General features: G+C 38.6%; 1 protein-coding gene across 5 annotated transcripts in view; it reads right to left on the reverse strand.

Annotated features, from left to right (window-relative positions):
• Positions 1-17,055, reverse strand: part of Tgfbr1 (transforming growth factor beta receptor 1) — a 61,628-nt gene that overhangs the window by 21,275 nt on the left and 23,298 nt on the right. For 3 of the 5 annotated variants that reach the window (XM_085839307.1, XM_029475980.2, XM_085839306.1), the window contains exons 2-3: positions 10,625-10,870; positions 1,180-1,422 (exon numbers count right to left, since the gene is read on the reverse strand). In XM_085839307.1, coding sequence (XP_085695433.1) covers positions 1,180-1,422; positions 10,625-10,760 — 379 coding nt within the window. In that variant the 5' untranslated portion in view covers positions 10,761-10,870. Of the gene's footprint in view, positions 1-1,179; positions 1,423-8,112; positions 8,770-10,624; positions 10,871-17,055 lie in introns of those variants that run through there. The other 2 variants (XM_029475981.2, XM_085839308.1) reach the window with 2 other exon arrangements.

Genomic DNA, 17,055 nt, shown 5'->3' on the forward strand with positions numbered 1-17,055 from the left:
AACAAAGAGGAAATATGGACTGACCAAAGTCATAGAGCATGTGTTAGAGTCTAAACCTATTGATTGCTAGCCACATATCAAATTCCAAAATTGTTTTTCTTATAATTTATTTATGTATTTTATACATATAGGTATTTTGTCTATATGCATATCTACACATCAGAAGAGGGTATTGGATCCAGAGATTAGTTAAAGACAGTGAGAGCCAACATGTGGTATTTTGAATTGAACTCAGGACCTCTGGAAGAACAGCAGTGCTCTTAAGCACTGCGCCATCTCTCCATCCCTAAAGTCCAAAACTGTAAAGGAGGCACACTTCTCTTAGTCTTCTTCCAAACCACAGACAAGGAAAAAAAAAGGTATTTTCTCTTTGGTCTAAAAGCAAAATACTATTATGCTAAAATCTATTTCAGCATGATCCTGACAATCAGCCAGTCTACTTCTGAGTCCACAAAAATCAACAAAGCCGAGAAAAACAAACATCATAGCACATTCACTCACAGGACTACTATTTTTGTTTCTTTGTTTGAAATTTTCTTTTAAATGTAAAAAGTTACTAAAGATGCAATAGTTTAATTTTAAACAATAAACTGGACTGGTCTGATCATCTGCCACCAAGCCTGCTAACACGAGTTTGTTTCCCAGGATCCATACAGAGGAGAGAGAGAAATGACTCCTTCAAGTTGTCCTCTGACTTCCACATGGATACTGTGGTTGGCAGGCATGTGTGTGCAAACACACACACACACACACACACACACACACAATTTTTATTAAAACAACAATTTTGTATCATGTTAAAGAGGCTAATTAGCTTTCAAATTCCAGAACAGTCTAAGAGCTGCAGAACGGTAGATGCATCTCTTAACTGCAGCTCTATCTTTGTAAGAATGGTGTCCAACTTTCTACCTCCCAGGCTCAAGTTATATAGGGGAGGATGTGTGGAAGCCTATACATTTGTGACTTACTTGTTTCAATGGTAAAACCAAGTTCCAATTTATCTCTATTAAACTATCCAGTCAGACAGCAAGCTCAACAGTTTTCAATAGGCTGCAATCCTGTATAGTCCTCATACTATTCCAAAGTTTTAACAAATTAAGCCAAATGCCCCAACCAACTAATTAAATAAAATAGGAAAAATGAGTTAAGACTTAAGAAAAAGGTAAACAATAACATTACCTGATCCAGACCCTGATGTTGTCATATCATAAATTAAATCTTTTAAGGTGGTGCCCTCTGAAATGAAAGGGCGATCTAGTGATGGATCCTCTTCATTTGGCACACGGTGGTGAATGACAGTGCGGTTATGGCAGATATAGACCATCAGCATAAGTGCAATGCAGACGAAGCAGACTGGACCAGCAATGACAGCTGCCAGCTCCACAGGACCAAGGCCAGCTGACTGCTTTTCTGAAAAAGGTCCTCAAATGAAATAAACAGCAAGAGAAACAAAACACTGTAGGTGACACTCACAGTTCCCAAACCCTCCATATTTTCCCCCATGTCCACTACTATCACTTAGTCACACAGGGCTTCCCTCCCTGGTCTCCTTTGTCAGACCATCGGCTGTCAGTACCCTCTTACTCTTCCTGAGTATCCCCAGCCTATCTTCTAGTTCACCATTGAGTTCATTAGCTAACCCCCTTCTAGACCTCCTTCCCCACTTGTCACCCCAGGTAAACAAGAAAAGGAAACAATTATTTGAAACAACTTCTAATAACTCATTTTTTATAAAGCACTTTGGTCTTTTCTTCTTATTCCAAGTTTACTGCAGGATTATAGCAGAAGAAATATATATATATGTAGTTAATAAAGTTCTTACAAATTATCAACTTCCTTGCAAAGCTTCAAAGACTCATATTTTATTATATGCATTTCCACCAACTTTTTAAAGCCTAAGACTTCCTTTGTTTACTTTTGTTTTTTATTCTATTTGCTTATTTATAAAGTTTTAAATCTTTCCCTCAATTTTTTGTGAGACAGGGTTTTATCACATAGTTCATCCAGGCTGGTCTCAAATTTGGGATTCTTCAACTTCTGCATTCCAGCACTGGATATTAATACTTTGTGTATGCACATTCTTTCTAGACTATTTTTGCCAACTGTAGTTTTTATTAGATATTTTATGTACATTTCAAATGTTATCCCCTTTCCTACTTTCCCCTCTGAAAATCCCCTATCTTCTCCCTCCTCACCCTGCTTCCCAACCCACCCACTCCCACTTCCTGGCCCTGGCATTCCCCTATACTGGGGCATAGAACCTCCACATGACCAAGGGCCTCTCCTCCTACTGATGACTGACTAGGCCGTTCTCTGCTACATATGCAGCTAGAGCCATGAGTCCCACCATGTATTTTCTTTGATTGGTGGTTTAGTCCCAGGGAGATCTAGGGGTACTGGTTAATTCATATTTTTGTTCCTCCTATGGGGCTGAAAACCTCTTCAGCTCCTTGGGTACTTTCTCTAGCTCCTTCATTGGGGACCCTGTACTCTGTCCAATGGATGACTGTGAGCATCCACTTCTGTATTAGTCAGGTACTGGCAGAGCCTCTCAAGAGATGTTATAACAGGTTCCTGTCAGCAAGCTCTTGTTGGCATCTGCAATAGTATCTGGGTTTGGTGGTTGTTTATGGGATGGATCCCCAGTTGGGGCAGTTTCTAGATGGTCATTCCTTCGGTCTCTGCTCTGAACTTTGTCTCTGTAACTCCTTCCATGGGAATTTTGTTCCCCCGAAGGATTGAAGTATCCACACTTTGGCCTTCCTTCTTCTTGAGTTTCATCTGTTTTGCAAAGTATATTGGGTATTCTGAGCTTCTGGGCTAATATCCACTTATCATTGAGTGCATATCATGTGTGTTCTTTTGTGACTGGGTTACCTCACTTAGGATGATATCCTCCAGACCCATCTATCTGACTAAGAATTTCATGAATTCATTGTTTTTAATAGCTGAGTAGTATTCCATTGTGTAAATGTACCACATTTTCCATATCCATTCCTCTGCTGAGGGACATCTGGGTTCTTTCCAGCTTCTTGCTATTATAAATAAGGCTGCTATGAATATAGTGGAGCATGTGTCCTTATTACAAGTTGGAGCATCTTCTGTGTACATGCCCAGGAGTGGTATTGCTGGATCTTCTGGAAGTACTATGTCCAATTTTCCGAGGAACCATCAAAATGATTTCCAGAGTAGTTGTACTAGCTTGCAATCCTAACAGCAATGGAGGAGTATTCCCTTTTCCACATCCTCACCAGCATCTGCTGTCACCTGAGTTTTTGATCTTAGCCATTCTGACTAGTGTGAGGTGGAATCTCAGGGTTGTTTTGATTTGAATTTCCCTGATGACCAAGGATGTTGAACATTTTTTTAGGTGCTTCTCAACCATTTGGTATTTCTCAGTTGAGAATTCTTTGTTTAGCTCTGTACCCCATTTTTAATAGGGTTATTTGGTTTTCTGGAGTCCAACTTCTTGAGTTATATGTATATATATGTTGCATATTAGCCCCCTATCAGGTTTAGGGTTGGTAAAGATCTTTTCCCAATCTGTTGGTTGTCGTTTTGTCTTACTGAGAATGTCCTTTGCCTTTCAAAAGCTTTGCAATTTTATGAGGTCCTATTTATTGTTACTTGATCTTAAAGCATAAGCCATTGGTGTTCTGTTCAGGAATTTTCGCCCTGAGCCCATATCTTCAAGGCTCTTCCCCACTTTCTCCTCTGTAAGTTTCACTGTCTCTGGTCTTATGTGGAGTTCCTTGATCCACTTAAACTTGAGTTTTGTACAAGGAGATAAGAATGGATCAATGGGCATTCTTCTACATGCTAATTAACTACCACTTGAGCCAACACCATTTGTTGAAAATACTGTCTTCTTTCCACTGGATAATTTTAGCGCCTTTGTAAAAGATCAAGTGACAAGAGGTATGTGGGTTCATTTCTGGGTCTTCATTGATCTACCTGTCTGTCACTGTACCAGTACCATGCAGTTTTTATCAAAATTGCTCTGTGGCACAGCTTGAAGCCGGGGATGGTGATTCTACCAGAGGTTCTTTTATTGTTGAGAGTAGTTTTTGCTATCCTAGGTTTTTTGTTATTCCAGATGATTTTGCAAATTGCCCTTTCTAACTCAGTTAAGAATTGAGTTGGAATTTTGATGGGAATTGCATTCAATCTGTAGATTGCTTTCAGCAAGATAGCCATTTTGACTATATGAATCCTGCCAATCCATGAGCATCGGAGACCTTTCCATTTTCTGAGACCTTCTTTGATTTCTTTCTTCAGAGACTTGAAGTTCCTATCATACAGATCTTTCACTTCCTTAGAGTCACACCAAGGTATTTTATATTATTTGTAACTACTGTGAAGGGTGTTGTTTCCCTAATTTCTTTCTCAGCCTGCTTATCCTTTGTGTAGAAAAAGGTCACTGATTTGTTTGAGTTAATTTTATATCCAGCTACTTTGCTGAAGTTGTTTATCAGGTTTAAGAGTTCTCTGGTGGAATTTTTGGGATCACTTCTATATACGATCATATTGTCTGCAAATAGTAGTATTTTGACATCTTCCTTTCCAATTTGTATCTCTTTGATCTCCTTTTGTTGTCTAATTGCTCTGGCTAGGACTTCAAGTACTATATGGAATAGGTAGAAAGAAAGTGGGCAGCCTTGTTTAGTCCCTGATTTTAGTGGGATTGCTTCAAGTTTCTTCATTTAGTTTGATGTTGGCTACTGGTTTGCTGTATATTGCTTTTATTATGTTTAGGTATGGGCCTTGAATTCCTAATCTTTCCAATACTTTTATCATGAAGGGTGTTGGATTTTGTCAAATGCTTTCTCAGCATCTAATGAGATGGTCATGTGTTTTTTGTCTTTGAGTTTGTTTATATAGTGGATTACGTTGATAGATTTCTGAATTTTGAACCATCCCTGTATCCCTGGGAATGAAGCCTGCTTGGTCATGATGGATGACTGTTTTGATGAGTTCATGGATTTGGTTATCAAGAATTTTACTGAGTATTTTTGCATCAATATTCATAAGGGAAACTGGTCTGAAGTTCTGTTTCTTTGTTGGGTCTTTGTGTGGTTTAGGTATCAGAGTAATTGTGGCTTCATAGAATGAACTGGGTAGAGTACCTTCTGTTTCTATTTTGTGGAATAGTTTGAAGAGTATTGAAATTAGGTCCTCTTTGAAGACCTCTGATGGAACTCTGCACTAAACCCATCTAGTCCTGGGCTTTTTTTTGGTTGGGAAACTATTAATGACTTTCTATTTCTTTCGGGATATGGAACTGTTTAGATCATTAAATCTGATCCTGATTTAACTTTGGTACCTGTTATCTATCTAGAAAATTGTCCATTTCATCCAGGTTTTCCACTTTTGTTGAGCATAGGCTTTTGTAGTAGGATCTGATGATTTTTTCAATTTCCTCAGATTCTGTTGTTATGTCTCCCTTTTCATTTCTGATTTTGTTAATTAAGATACCGTCCCTGTGCTCTCTAGTTAGTCTGGCTAAGGGTTTATCTATCTTGTTCATTTTTCTCAAAGAACCAGGTTGATTCTTTGTATAGTTGTTTTTGTTTCTATTTGGTTGATTTCAGCCCTAAGTTTGATTATTTCCTGCAGTCTACCACTCTTGCTAACTTGGGTGAATTTGTTTCCTTTTGTTCTAGAGCTTTTAGGTGTTCTGTTAGTCAAGCTGCTAGTATATGCACACTCCAGATTCTTTTTCCTCTTAGGACTGCTTTCATTGTGTCCCATAAGTTTGGATATGTTGTGGCTTTATTTTCATTAAACTCTAAATAAAAAGTCTTTAATTTCTTGCTTTATTTCTTCCTTGACCAAGTTATCAATGAATAGAGTGTTGTTCAGCTTCCATGTGTATGTGGGCTTTCTATTATTTATGTTGTTATTGAAGATAAGCCTTAGTCTGTGGTGATCTGATAGGCTGCATGGGATTATTTCAGTATTTTTGTATCTGTTGAGGCCGATTTTATGACTGATTATATGGTCAGTTTTGGAGAAGGTACCATGAGGTGCTGAGAAGAAGGTATATCCTTTTGTTTTAGGATAAAATGTTCTATAGATATCTGCTAAATCCATTTGTTTCATAACTTTTGTTAGTTTTACTGTGCCTCTGTTTAGTTTGTTTCCACAATCTATTCATTGATGAGAGTGGAGTGTTGAAGTCTCCAAGTTTCTTTAATGAATGTGGATGCGCTTACATCTGGAGCATAGATGTTCAGAATTGAGAGTAAATTTTACCTTTGATGAGTATGAAGTGTTCCTCCTTATCTTTCTTGCTAACTTTAGGTTGAAAGTAGATTTTATTCGATATTAGAATGGCTACTCCAGCTTGTTTCTTGAGACCATTTGCTTGGAAAATTGTTTTCCAGCCTTTTACTCTGAGGTAGTGTCTGTCTTTGTCACTGAGTTGGGTTTCCTGTATGCAGCAAAATGTTGGATCCTGTTTATGTAACCAGTCTTTTAGTCTATGTCTTTTTATTGGTGAATGGAATCCCTTGATATTAAGAGGTATTAAGAAAAAGACATTGTTGCTTCCTGCTATTTTTGTTGTTAAGAGTTGGAATTTTATTCATGTGGCTATCTTCTTTTAGGTTTGTTGAAAGATTACTTTCTTATATATATATATATTTGTTTGTTTTAATTAGGTATTTTCCTCAATTACATTTCCAATGCTATCCCAAAAGTCCTCCATACTCTCCCCCCCCACCCACTCCCCTACCCACCCATTCCCACTTTTTGGCCCTGGCGTTCCCCGTACTGGGGCATATAAAGTTTGCATGTCCAATGGGCCTCTCTTTCCAGTGATGGCCGACTAGGCCATCTTTTGATACATATGCAGCTAGAGTCAAGAGCTCCGGGGTACTGGTTAGTTCATAATGTTGTTCCACCTATAGGGTTGCAGATCCCTTTAGCTCCTTGGGTACTTTCTCTAGCTCCTCCATTGGGGGCCCTGTGATCCATCCAATAGCTGACTGTGAGCATCCACTTCTGTGTTTGCTAGGCCCCGGCATAGTCTCACAAGAGACAGCTATATCAGGGTCCTTTCAGCAAACTCTTGCTAGTGTATGCAATGGTGTCATCGTTTGGAGGCTGATTATAGGATGGATCCCTGGATATGGCAGTCTCTAGATGGTCCATCCTTTTGTCTCAGCTCCAAACTTTGTCTCTGTAACTCCTTCCATAGGTGTTTTGTTCCCAATTCTAAGAAGGTTACTTTCTTGCTTTTTCTAGAGCGTATTTTCCCTCCTTCTTTTGGAGTTTTCCCTTTATTATCCTTTGAAAGGCTGGATTTGTGGGAAGATATTGTGTAAATTTGGTTTTGTCATAGAATACCTTGGTTTCTCCATGTATGGTAATTGAGGTTTTGCTGGGTATAGTAGCCTGGGCTGGCATTTATTACTTAGGGTGTGTATGACATCTGCCCAGGATCTTCTGGCTTTCATAGATTCTGGGGATAAGTCAGGTGTAATTCTGATAGGTCTGCCTTTATATGTTACTTGACCTTTTTCCCTTATTGCTTTTAATATTCTTTCTTTGTTTTGTGCATTTGGTGTTTTGATTATGTGACGGGAGGAATTTCTTCTCTGGTCCAAACTATTTGGAGGTCTGTAGGCTTCTTGTATGTTCATAACATCTTTCTTTAGGTTGGGGAAGTTTTCTTCTATAATTTTGTTGAAGATATTTACTGACCCTTTACCTTTAAGTTGGAAATCTTCCTTCTCGTCTATACCTATTATCCTTAAGTTTGGTTTTCTCATTAGGTCCTGGATTTCCTAGATGTTTTGGGTTAGGATCTTTTTTGCATTTTGCATTTTCTTTGACTGTTGTGTCCATGTTTTCTATGGAATCTTCTGCTCCTGAGATTCTCTCTCTATCTCTTGTATTCTGTTGGTGATGTTTGCATCTATGGCTCTTGACTTCTTTCCTAGGTTTTCTATCTTCAGAGTTGTCTCCCTTTGTGATTTCTTTATTGTTTCTACTTCCATTTTTAGATCCTAGATGGTTTTGTTCAATTCTTTTACCTGTTTGGATGTGTTTTCCTGTAATTCTTTAAGGGATTTTTGTGTTTCTCTTTAAGGGCTTCTACCTGCTTACCTTTATTCTCCTGTAATTTCTTTAAGGGAGTTATATCCTTATAGTCCTCCATCATCACCATGATAAGTGGCTTTAGATCCATATCTTGCTTTTCTGGTGTGATGGTGTATCCAGGACTTGCTATGGTGGGAGAATTGGGTTCTGATAATGCCAAGTAACCTTGGTTTCTATTGTTTCTGTTCTTATGATTGCCTCCGCCATCTGATTATCTCAAGTGCTCCCTGCCCTCTGATTGGAGCCTGTCCTTCCTGTAATTCCAGTTAAGTCAGAACTTCTCAGAGTCCAGCTTTCTTTGTGATCCTGTGATTCTGGAATCCTGTGATGCTGAGATTCTGGGTGTGTCAGAGTTCTTGGCAGTCAAGCTTCCTCCGAGATCCTGAGATCCTGGTGTGACCAAACTCCTGAGATCCTGGGATCCTAGGATCCTGGGCGTGTTAGAGCGCCTGGAAGTGGTACCTCTTCTGGGGACCGTGGGGCTGTCTGCTGAGTTCAAAACCAAGGTAGACCAGTGCCGAATGGAAGGAAGCAGAACCACTGGTTAGGTGGGTTCCTGTGTCCCTGCTCCTGCTGGCCCCAGGAACTCCCAGTTCTGTAGGAACAGATGTTGGTTCCACTCACCAGTAATCCTAAGAACCTGGGTATGCTAGGGCGCCTGGAGGGTGGAGAATCCTCTGGGGACTGTGGGACTGTCCACCAAGTTCGAGCCCAAAGTGTCCCGGCCGCCAATTGCATTTTTAATTACATTTATTTTCTTATAATCTCTAAATAAATTAATATTTACTCATTTCAAAAACACATTTATACACATATCTAAATGTGTCAACAATTGAAGAAAAGGAGGCCACAAATTTAAATAGGGATTGGAGAGAGTGTATGAAAGGGTTTAGAGAGAGGAATGGGAAGGGAAAGTATGATATTATAATCTTTTTTCATTCTTGACAACTTCATTTAGATTAATTTCTTATCAAACAAAACTATTTCTAAAAATTCTTTCAGGAAGGATTTTAAATCCTTATATACTGCATACTTAATTAGTTATCTGAAGACAGCTGTTATCTTTGTATAAAAAAAAGTCTTTCTAAAAGGCTTACTTTAAGAATTCTGGGTGATAACCAATATATAATATTCTACTGCCCCAAAACTGGAATAAAGTGGAAAATCTGAACATTTTCCTCCTTTTTTGGTAAACAGTGTTAAATGCATTGAGGCTTTTTCGCCATACTTAAAACTTATACTGGGCCAGCAATATGACTTTTGTGGAAAGATCCTTCTTACCGAGCCTGATAAACTCATTTCGATCCTCAGGAACCAAAGGAGAGAACCAACTCCTACAAAGTATTCTCTAACATAGGTGCACTCACATGAATGCATGTACACACACACACACACACACACACACACACACTGCAGAAATTATTCACAGTTTTGGCCTGTGAGCAGTATTCATTCTTTCATCAAATCTGCTAGCATTAATATAGGTTTTCTCCCATTTTATATTCCTTTGACCATTAAAATAAGAATTCAGGACTCAGAGAAAGTGGCAAATTTCCATTTAATTCATTAAGCTTTAAATTACTAGCTATATCAGGACCATTTATTATTAACTATTATTTTATGTGTACGGTTGTTTTGCCTATATGTATGTTTGTGCATCCATATCCATGATTTGAGGTTAGAAGTAGGCATCAGATCCCATGAACTGGAGTCACAGTGTAAGCCACCACATGGGCGCTGGGAATTGAACCTGGGTTCTCTGAAAGAGTCACAAGCACTCTTAACTGCTAAGCCATTTTTGTAGCCTTTCTAGGATCTTTTTGTTGGTGGTGGGTTGTTTGTTTGTTTTCCTTTTTTTTTCTTCGAGACAGGGTTTCTCTGTGTAACCCTGGCTGTCCTGGAACTCAATCTATAGACCAGGCTGGCCTCTCAAACTCAGAAATTCACCTGCCTCTGCCTCCCAAGTGCTGGGATTAAAGGCATGCACCACCATTCCAGGCCTTCTAGAATCTTTTTAAAAATTATTAAATACATAGTGCCACTAGACATCATATACAATTAATTTACATATCATCAAAAGGTAAATATTACAAAATGAAAACATTTAGACTGTTTGGTGCACTCGATTTCTGCCCATTAAAAGGCTGTTGATTAGATTGCCTTAAGATGTAGGTACACTAAACAAGGAATGAGAAATTCACTGAGGACAAGGCAAAGAAAACCCTTAACATGTTGTCCTATGAGATTCTAAAATTTACTTTGAAGAGGTTACCCTTGTAGACATAGCAGATCTCACCGAGTCTCCTGGCACTGCTTTCTCTAATACACACCCAGGAGTCAAGCTCCTAGCTACTCATACATCTACAACTGTGGACAGGTAACTCTCTGCCTCTACCCTCAACAAGCCAGGCTTGATGATTTCTGTAAACACTTACAGTTCTATATTTGTAGGCAGTCTAGAAGCTTTTTTTTAGCATCTTGGAAGAAGAAAGGGAAGAGTGCTAATGCAACAACTTACCTGTAGTTGGGAGTTCTATTTTATTGCAGTGGTCCTGATTGCAGCAATATGTTGTAGTAACGGCCCCTGTTTTTGAAGATGGTGCACAAACAAATGGCCTGTCTCGAGGAATTAGGTCAATTTCAGCTATACACATACTATTATGTATAACTTTGTCTGTGGTCTCAGTGACTGAGACAAAGCAAAGACCATCTGTCTCACAGGTAAAATTATCCTTTGTACAGAGGTGGCAGAAACACTGTAATGCTAGAGAAAGAGAATAAGATTTTATTAGAAGATAGTGCCAAGATTAAGTTTAAAAGTTCAACATTTACACCACTACTACTATATTTTTTTACTATAACAATTTATGCACTGTACAAATAACAAACTTTATTACCCTTAGAATGTCCAAGAATTACACATACATTGAGACCAAGGTAATTTAGTGAAATTTTGACCTAGCCTAGAAAAAAGTCCACAAAATTTCATCTAGATAAGGCAATCATTTGCCCTCCCATTTGAAACACAGTACAGTTACATTTGTTCCTAGTATTAAATTACACAATTACATCCACACACATACCCCACCCCTCACAAGTGATTTCAGAGCAATGTGTGAAAAGAGTGCCACAAACCCATTAGAGGCTAGAAACACCATTTCAGTTGATTTGTGGTAATGAAGTAACAGGAATAGATTCATATTGAGCCACAGGTTTTTTCATTCATCCTGTGCAACCTCTATGACATGTATCTTCCAGCTGGTATAGGGAAGATTATTCCAGCAACAATTTATATATTCAAACCACATGGAACCTAGTTATATGCCCATTGTATCTATTAGATCTTGTGACTCAACTCTAGGAATGACCCCTTTATGGAAGTGTCTGCTGTCACCAACATCTTTTGTCAAACACAGCCATATCCTCTAATGGGGTTAAGTGCTTTCTCAAAGTATACACAGCTTACCAGAAATGCTGACTTTATTATTTCTTCCCCTAAGAAAATATAACTTCTTTGAATTCAGAGACCCATATTTATCCTGGAAATCCACAACATATGGTTGGTTTTATGCCCAAGGGCAGTATTCAAAACTTCTTGCTGAATGAACAACATAATAGGTAATCTAATTACTCACTGGCAAGGGAAAAGACCAGTTAGGAGGAATGGCCAACAATGATGAGACCAGGAAGGTTCATTATATATAGAAAAAAAAGAGTAGTGGGCAGACAACAGCCCAGAAGAAAGCTTTCTTCCTAAATGGCTTATGCAAGTAAGTTTACTTAGCAGGCCTGAGTTAAACAACCCAGCATGTTCACAAGAACAGCATATCTTCAGAACTGTCCTCGACTGGATGTGAGCGCTGAGCCTCTGGGATATGCTCTCTGATAAGAATGTTTCTGTATGTGTAAGGCCTTGGGTCACACAGTACCAATTTGACCAGATAGTTTGTACTAACAATGTGAGTCACAGAAAAGATCTATTTTTGTTTGTTGGAATGGAGGCAGTTAAGACCTTACTTAACTCAGCTGTTATGCAGACTATAAACCTATGGATTGTGATAGCTAATCTAGATCATCAACTTTATCAGGTTTAGAACTACCTAAGAGATTTGTAAAGCACTCCTCTGAAGGCATTTCTAGGGAGATTTTAGGTGGAGGCAGGGGACCTGCCCTGAATATGGATGTTACTGTTCTGAAAGAGAGAGAGAGGGCTGGTGAGATGGCTCAGTGGGTAAGAGCACCCGACTGCTCTTCCGAAGGTCCAGAGTTCAAATCCCAGCAACCACATGGTGGCTCACAACCACCCAAAATGTCTTCTGGTGTGTCTGAAGACAGCTACAATGTACTTACATATAATAAATAAAAAAAAAAAAAAAAAAAGAGAGAGAGAGAGAGAGACAGACAGAGAGACAGTGACAGACAGAAAGACCCATTTAAGATGCTCTGCCATGCCCTTCCCAACCTGAAACCGAAACCTTTAAAACTCAGTGAACTAAGCCCTTCCTTAAAGACTAAGGTTAGCAATCCTTAATTTGTTTCTGTCAGATACTTTGTCATAGCAATGAAAAATCTAACTAATATCATGGCTGGTGGCTGACCCTCAGTAAAACCCTGGACACTAACCAAGGCTCAGGTTGGCTTCACTGGCTTGCAGTGCTTTGTACATGCCACTGCTAAGAGAATGAAGGGTCCTGCTCCACTGGGACACTATCTACAAAAGTGTTCCAGTTCTCTGCCAAACTACTGCCTACGTGCCTTTCAGCTTTGTCAAACTTAAGCTCTATCTTTTCATTGTAGTGCCTTGTATCCATGACTGTAACAGCTCTGAGTCTTCTTAGTGGCAAAAGGGAAACACAGCCTAGCACTGCCACCATGGCCTTAAGTTCCCTCCTCTTAGGGAAGGCAAAAAGGAATGAATCTCAAGGTGAGCCAGAGTGAATCAAAAGCAGAAAATTTATTCAGGCAGAAATTCATCTAGGACAAGAACAGTATACCTCCAAAATTATAAAGAGCTTCTTGAGGTATTTTTATTGTTCATACAATATAATCTACAAGGCTTAAAGATTAAGCAAATCTCAAAATTTAAGTTTAAAATATCAAGTAAGGGCTGGCGAGATGGCTCAGTGGGTAAGAGCACCCGACTGCTCTTCCGAAGGTCCAGAGTTCAAATCCCAGCAACCACATGGTGGCTCACAACCATCCGTACTGAGATCTGACGCCCTCTTCTGGTGCATCTGAAGACAGCTACAGTGTACTTACATATAATAAATAAATAAATAAATAAATAAATCTTTAAAAATAAAATAAAATAAAATATCAAGTAAATATATGAGCTACATTACATCTTTCTATTAACTTAGGGAATTACCTTTTTGAATTTTTGGCCTTATTATGCTTGGCAAACACAGTATCACTAAGTACTGAACTATATACCCTGAAGCTTTTTTGCATTTTCAAAACCTTGAGACACAGACCTGGTAAGTGGCCCAGGCAGGCCTCCAATTTGCTATCCTCCTGCCTCAGCCTCCCATTGTTGTGGTGTAGTGGTATTATAGGTCTAAACAACCCTACCACCACCCCCCTCCACAGAGAACCATGACAGCAGGCATAGGTGGTTTCATTAGATTTAGGAAACATCCAAGCTCTAAATAAGCATAGCTTGTTTTCTGGAGCATCTTGTTTGAGATGATTTTAGGAAAAAAAAAAAAAGTATTCTCCGTAGCAATTCTGAGTTTCTCAAATCATGTTTCTGACTTCTTCCCCTTCCTACATCCTTTTACTTTTTTCTGTCTTCCAACCTGGTCTCACTGTGAGTCCTTCTACCAAATCATCATAGCTAATGGTGTTTGGAGACCCTGAACTGACTTGATAGCTAAACTCTTAACTCGGGGATATCAGGTTCTTTTCGAGAATGCTTAAAAAGGTTTCTGCTGCAACCAGCACACTTGCCTATTATTTTAAGAGATTACCAAGTTTTATTTGACCATTATAAAACATCTTCAGAATGAGATGCACTTGCCACATAACCTGCTGACTTGACCTCAATCTCAAAAACTTATATAAAAGATGGAAGGAAAGAACCAACCCCCAAAGTTGTCATCTGACCTCCACTGTGTTCTCTTCCTCACACATAAATAATAGTAGTAAATTGAAAGAATATTTTCTTTCTTCCTGGAGTTCAGTCATTTGACTTAACTCTAACCAAGTATGAAGGGAACTCAAGAAAAGTAAAAAGACCGAACACTGTTAAAAAGAGATAAATATGATGTTGATTTTGGCAAAGAGATTTAGTAGTTCTCTCTGCCTAGTCAAATTCCACTTCTCTGTCTCTTCCTCCTTCAAGATTATCCTTCAAAGAATTCTATTCAAAGATCCTTTCCACAAGTGATCTTACTTCTCCCCTTCAAATACTGGGGTTTGTTTCATTTGCTCCCACATACTTCTGCATACCTTGAAGGTGCATGCAAATCTGTCTATATAGTTTGTTGTTAGTGTCTCTCCTTACTTTAGGAAGGGCTGTGTTGAGCTATCTTGTTTTATTCTGGACCTCTAGATAGTATAGTATCAGAAAAATACATTTGCTAAATAGTTGCCCAAACAAGAGATCACAAACATCAAGGAGAGAAATGCAGTCTATGAATTACATACACATTTTCATTCCAAAGATAATCTATCTACAATGACAAACATTCTGGATCCTGAGTAACCACCATCTATCTCCACAAGCATTACAAAACTTTCACTGCTGTTTCTATAGTTATGTGAAAAGCTCATTCTGGTCAAGTGTCCATGTGGCACACTTTACATACAGACAGCTTCACAATGTGTATACAGTAAAAACATACAAGTAACACTTGAATCACAGGATTAAGTAACACTTAAATACACAGCACAATGTAAACCTGGTCAAGTTGAAATAGCCAGTGCCCCGAGTCCATGCAAGCCTTACACAAATCCTTTCTTTGTAGGACACTTGGCAAACATTTACTAGCATTATATATGGCTGTGATATTCAACAACACTTTTTGTTCTAACTTCCAATAATTGGTTTAGAAAACCATTTAGTGAAGACTTCAATTATAGTATAATGTGAGCCACATCTTCCAGTAAACAAAATAACTCTTTAAAGCTGATATTTGAGAACTGATCCCCTAGCTTTGGTTAGGTATGAGACCTCATTATCCTAAACTTCCCAACAAGCCCTGAGGTCATTAATACTATCTTGAACATTACTGATCAGAGCAGCCACTTGCAGCATTTATTATCACTGCAGTTACAACAGTGAAACAGATATAAAAACAGAATCAGACCTAAGGTCATCTTATTTCTACAATAAAACAGAAACATCAATTGTCACACCAAATAATTGTATTAATTTGCATTCTATTATTTGTAGTTGTCTTTGATTCTAATTTACAGATTTAATTTATAGTTGTAAATAAACCCAAAACATTAAGTTTTACGTCTTCTAGTTTCATGTTTACGATTTAAGGAATAATGTGAAAAATTGTTTTGCACTTTTCATTTCAAAGAGGTCTACATATGATGAAATTTTGAAAAATGCCAATGCTGAAGGGCTTCTCTTACTAGTCTTTCAACAAGAAAGGTCACTAGACAATATAAACATCCTATAACACAATGCTTATCCAGGCAAGGGTTTATGTCTTGAGGGAATTTTAAAATTCCATTTTTCCAGTCTAAATCAGATGCCTGAATATAGGCTTGCTATTATATGATGTACAGGCTGGTTTTGTGTGTCTGCTTGACAGAAGCTAGAGTCATCACAGAGAAAGAAGCCTCAGTTGAGGAAATGCCTACATGAGATCCAGCATATTCTCAATTAGTGATCAATGGGGGAGGGCCCAGCCCATTTGAGTGGTACCATCCCTGAGCTGTGGTGGTCCTCAGTTCTATAAGAACAAACCAGGGAAGCAAGCCAGTAAGCAGCACTCCTCCAAGAGCTCTTGCATCAGCTCCTGCCTCCAGGTTCCAGCCCTGTTTGAATTCCCGTTCTAACTTCCTCCAATGATGGATTGTGATCTGGAAATGTAAGCCAAACTTCTGTTTTGGCCATGGTGTTTCGTCTCAGTAATAGAAACCCTGACTGAGACATATGACATAGTAAAATAGTTTATGTAAATTAAAACAGAAACAGATTCTCATGAACATATATCTTAATTCTCATTTCTTACAAGTTGAAGTCTGTAAGCTAAGTGTGTAGTGCACACTTTTAATTCTAGTGCTTAGAAGGCAGAGGCAAGAGAATCCAAAATTCCAAAATAGCCTGAGTTACATACACAGTAAGATTGCTTCTTAAAAAAAAAAAAAAAAAAAATCAGGGGTTAGGGACGTAGTCAGTGGTAATGCCTGACATGTGCAAGACCTTGGTTTCAAAACTCAGCACTATATCTCCCCCTAAAATTATAACTGACTTTATTATTAAATAGATCTGGGTTATCTCATTCCCATTTTTAATTTTAATGTTTTTCCTTTATGTGTATGTTTCAGTGCCTCTGTGTGTATGCCATGTGCATATGGTGCCTGGGGAGGCCAGATGAGAGGGTTATAGGCTGCTGTGCATACCTGATACGGGTACTGGGAACAGAACTTAGTCCTCTGACAGAATAGCATGTGTTCGTGTGTTCTTAACCATTGAGCCATCTCTCCAGCCTCCACCTCTCTCCTCTTTTATTAAAATAGGGCTTTGGGCTGGCAACTCCCAAAATTGTCTTTTGAACTCTACTCACACACAGTACACACAAATAATTTTTTAAAGTAAAAGTGGGGCTGGCAAAATGCTCAGTAGCTTTTTGCCACTTCCCACCAAGCCTGGGGACCTGAGTTTGATCACCAGAACCCACATGGTAAATGGAGAAACTGACTCTTTTAAGTTGACTGACACACATGTACAGTGGTACATTTTCTCTTATAAGTACTACATCCCAAATA

This window comes from Mus caroli, unplaced genomic scaffold, assembly GCF_978045245.1.
Source record: "Mus caroli unplaced genomic scaffold, Mus_caroli_1 scaffold_6, whole genome shotgun sequence".
Lineage (NCBI taxonomy): Eukaryota > Metazoa > Chordata > Mammalia > Rodentia > Muridae > Mus > Mus caroli.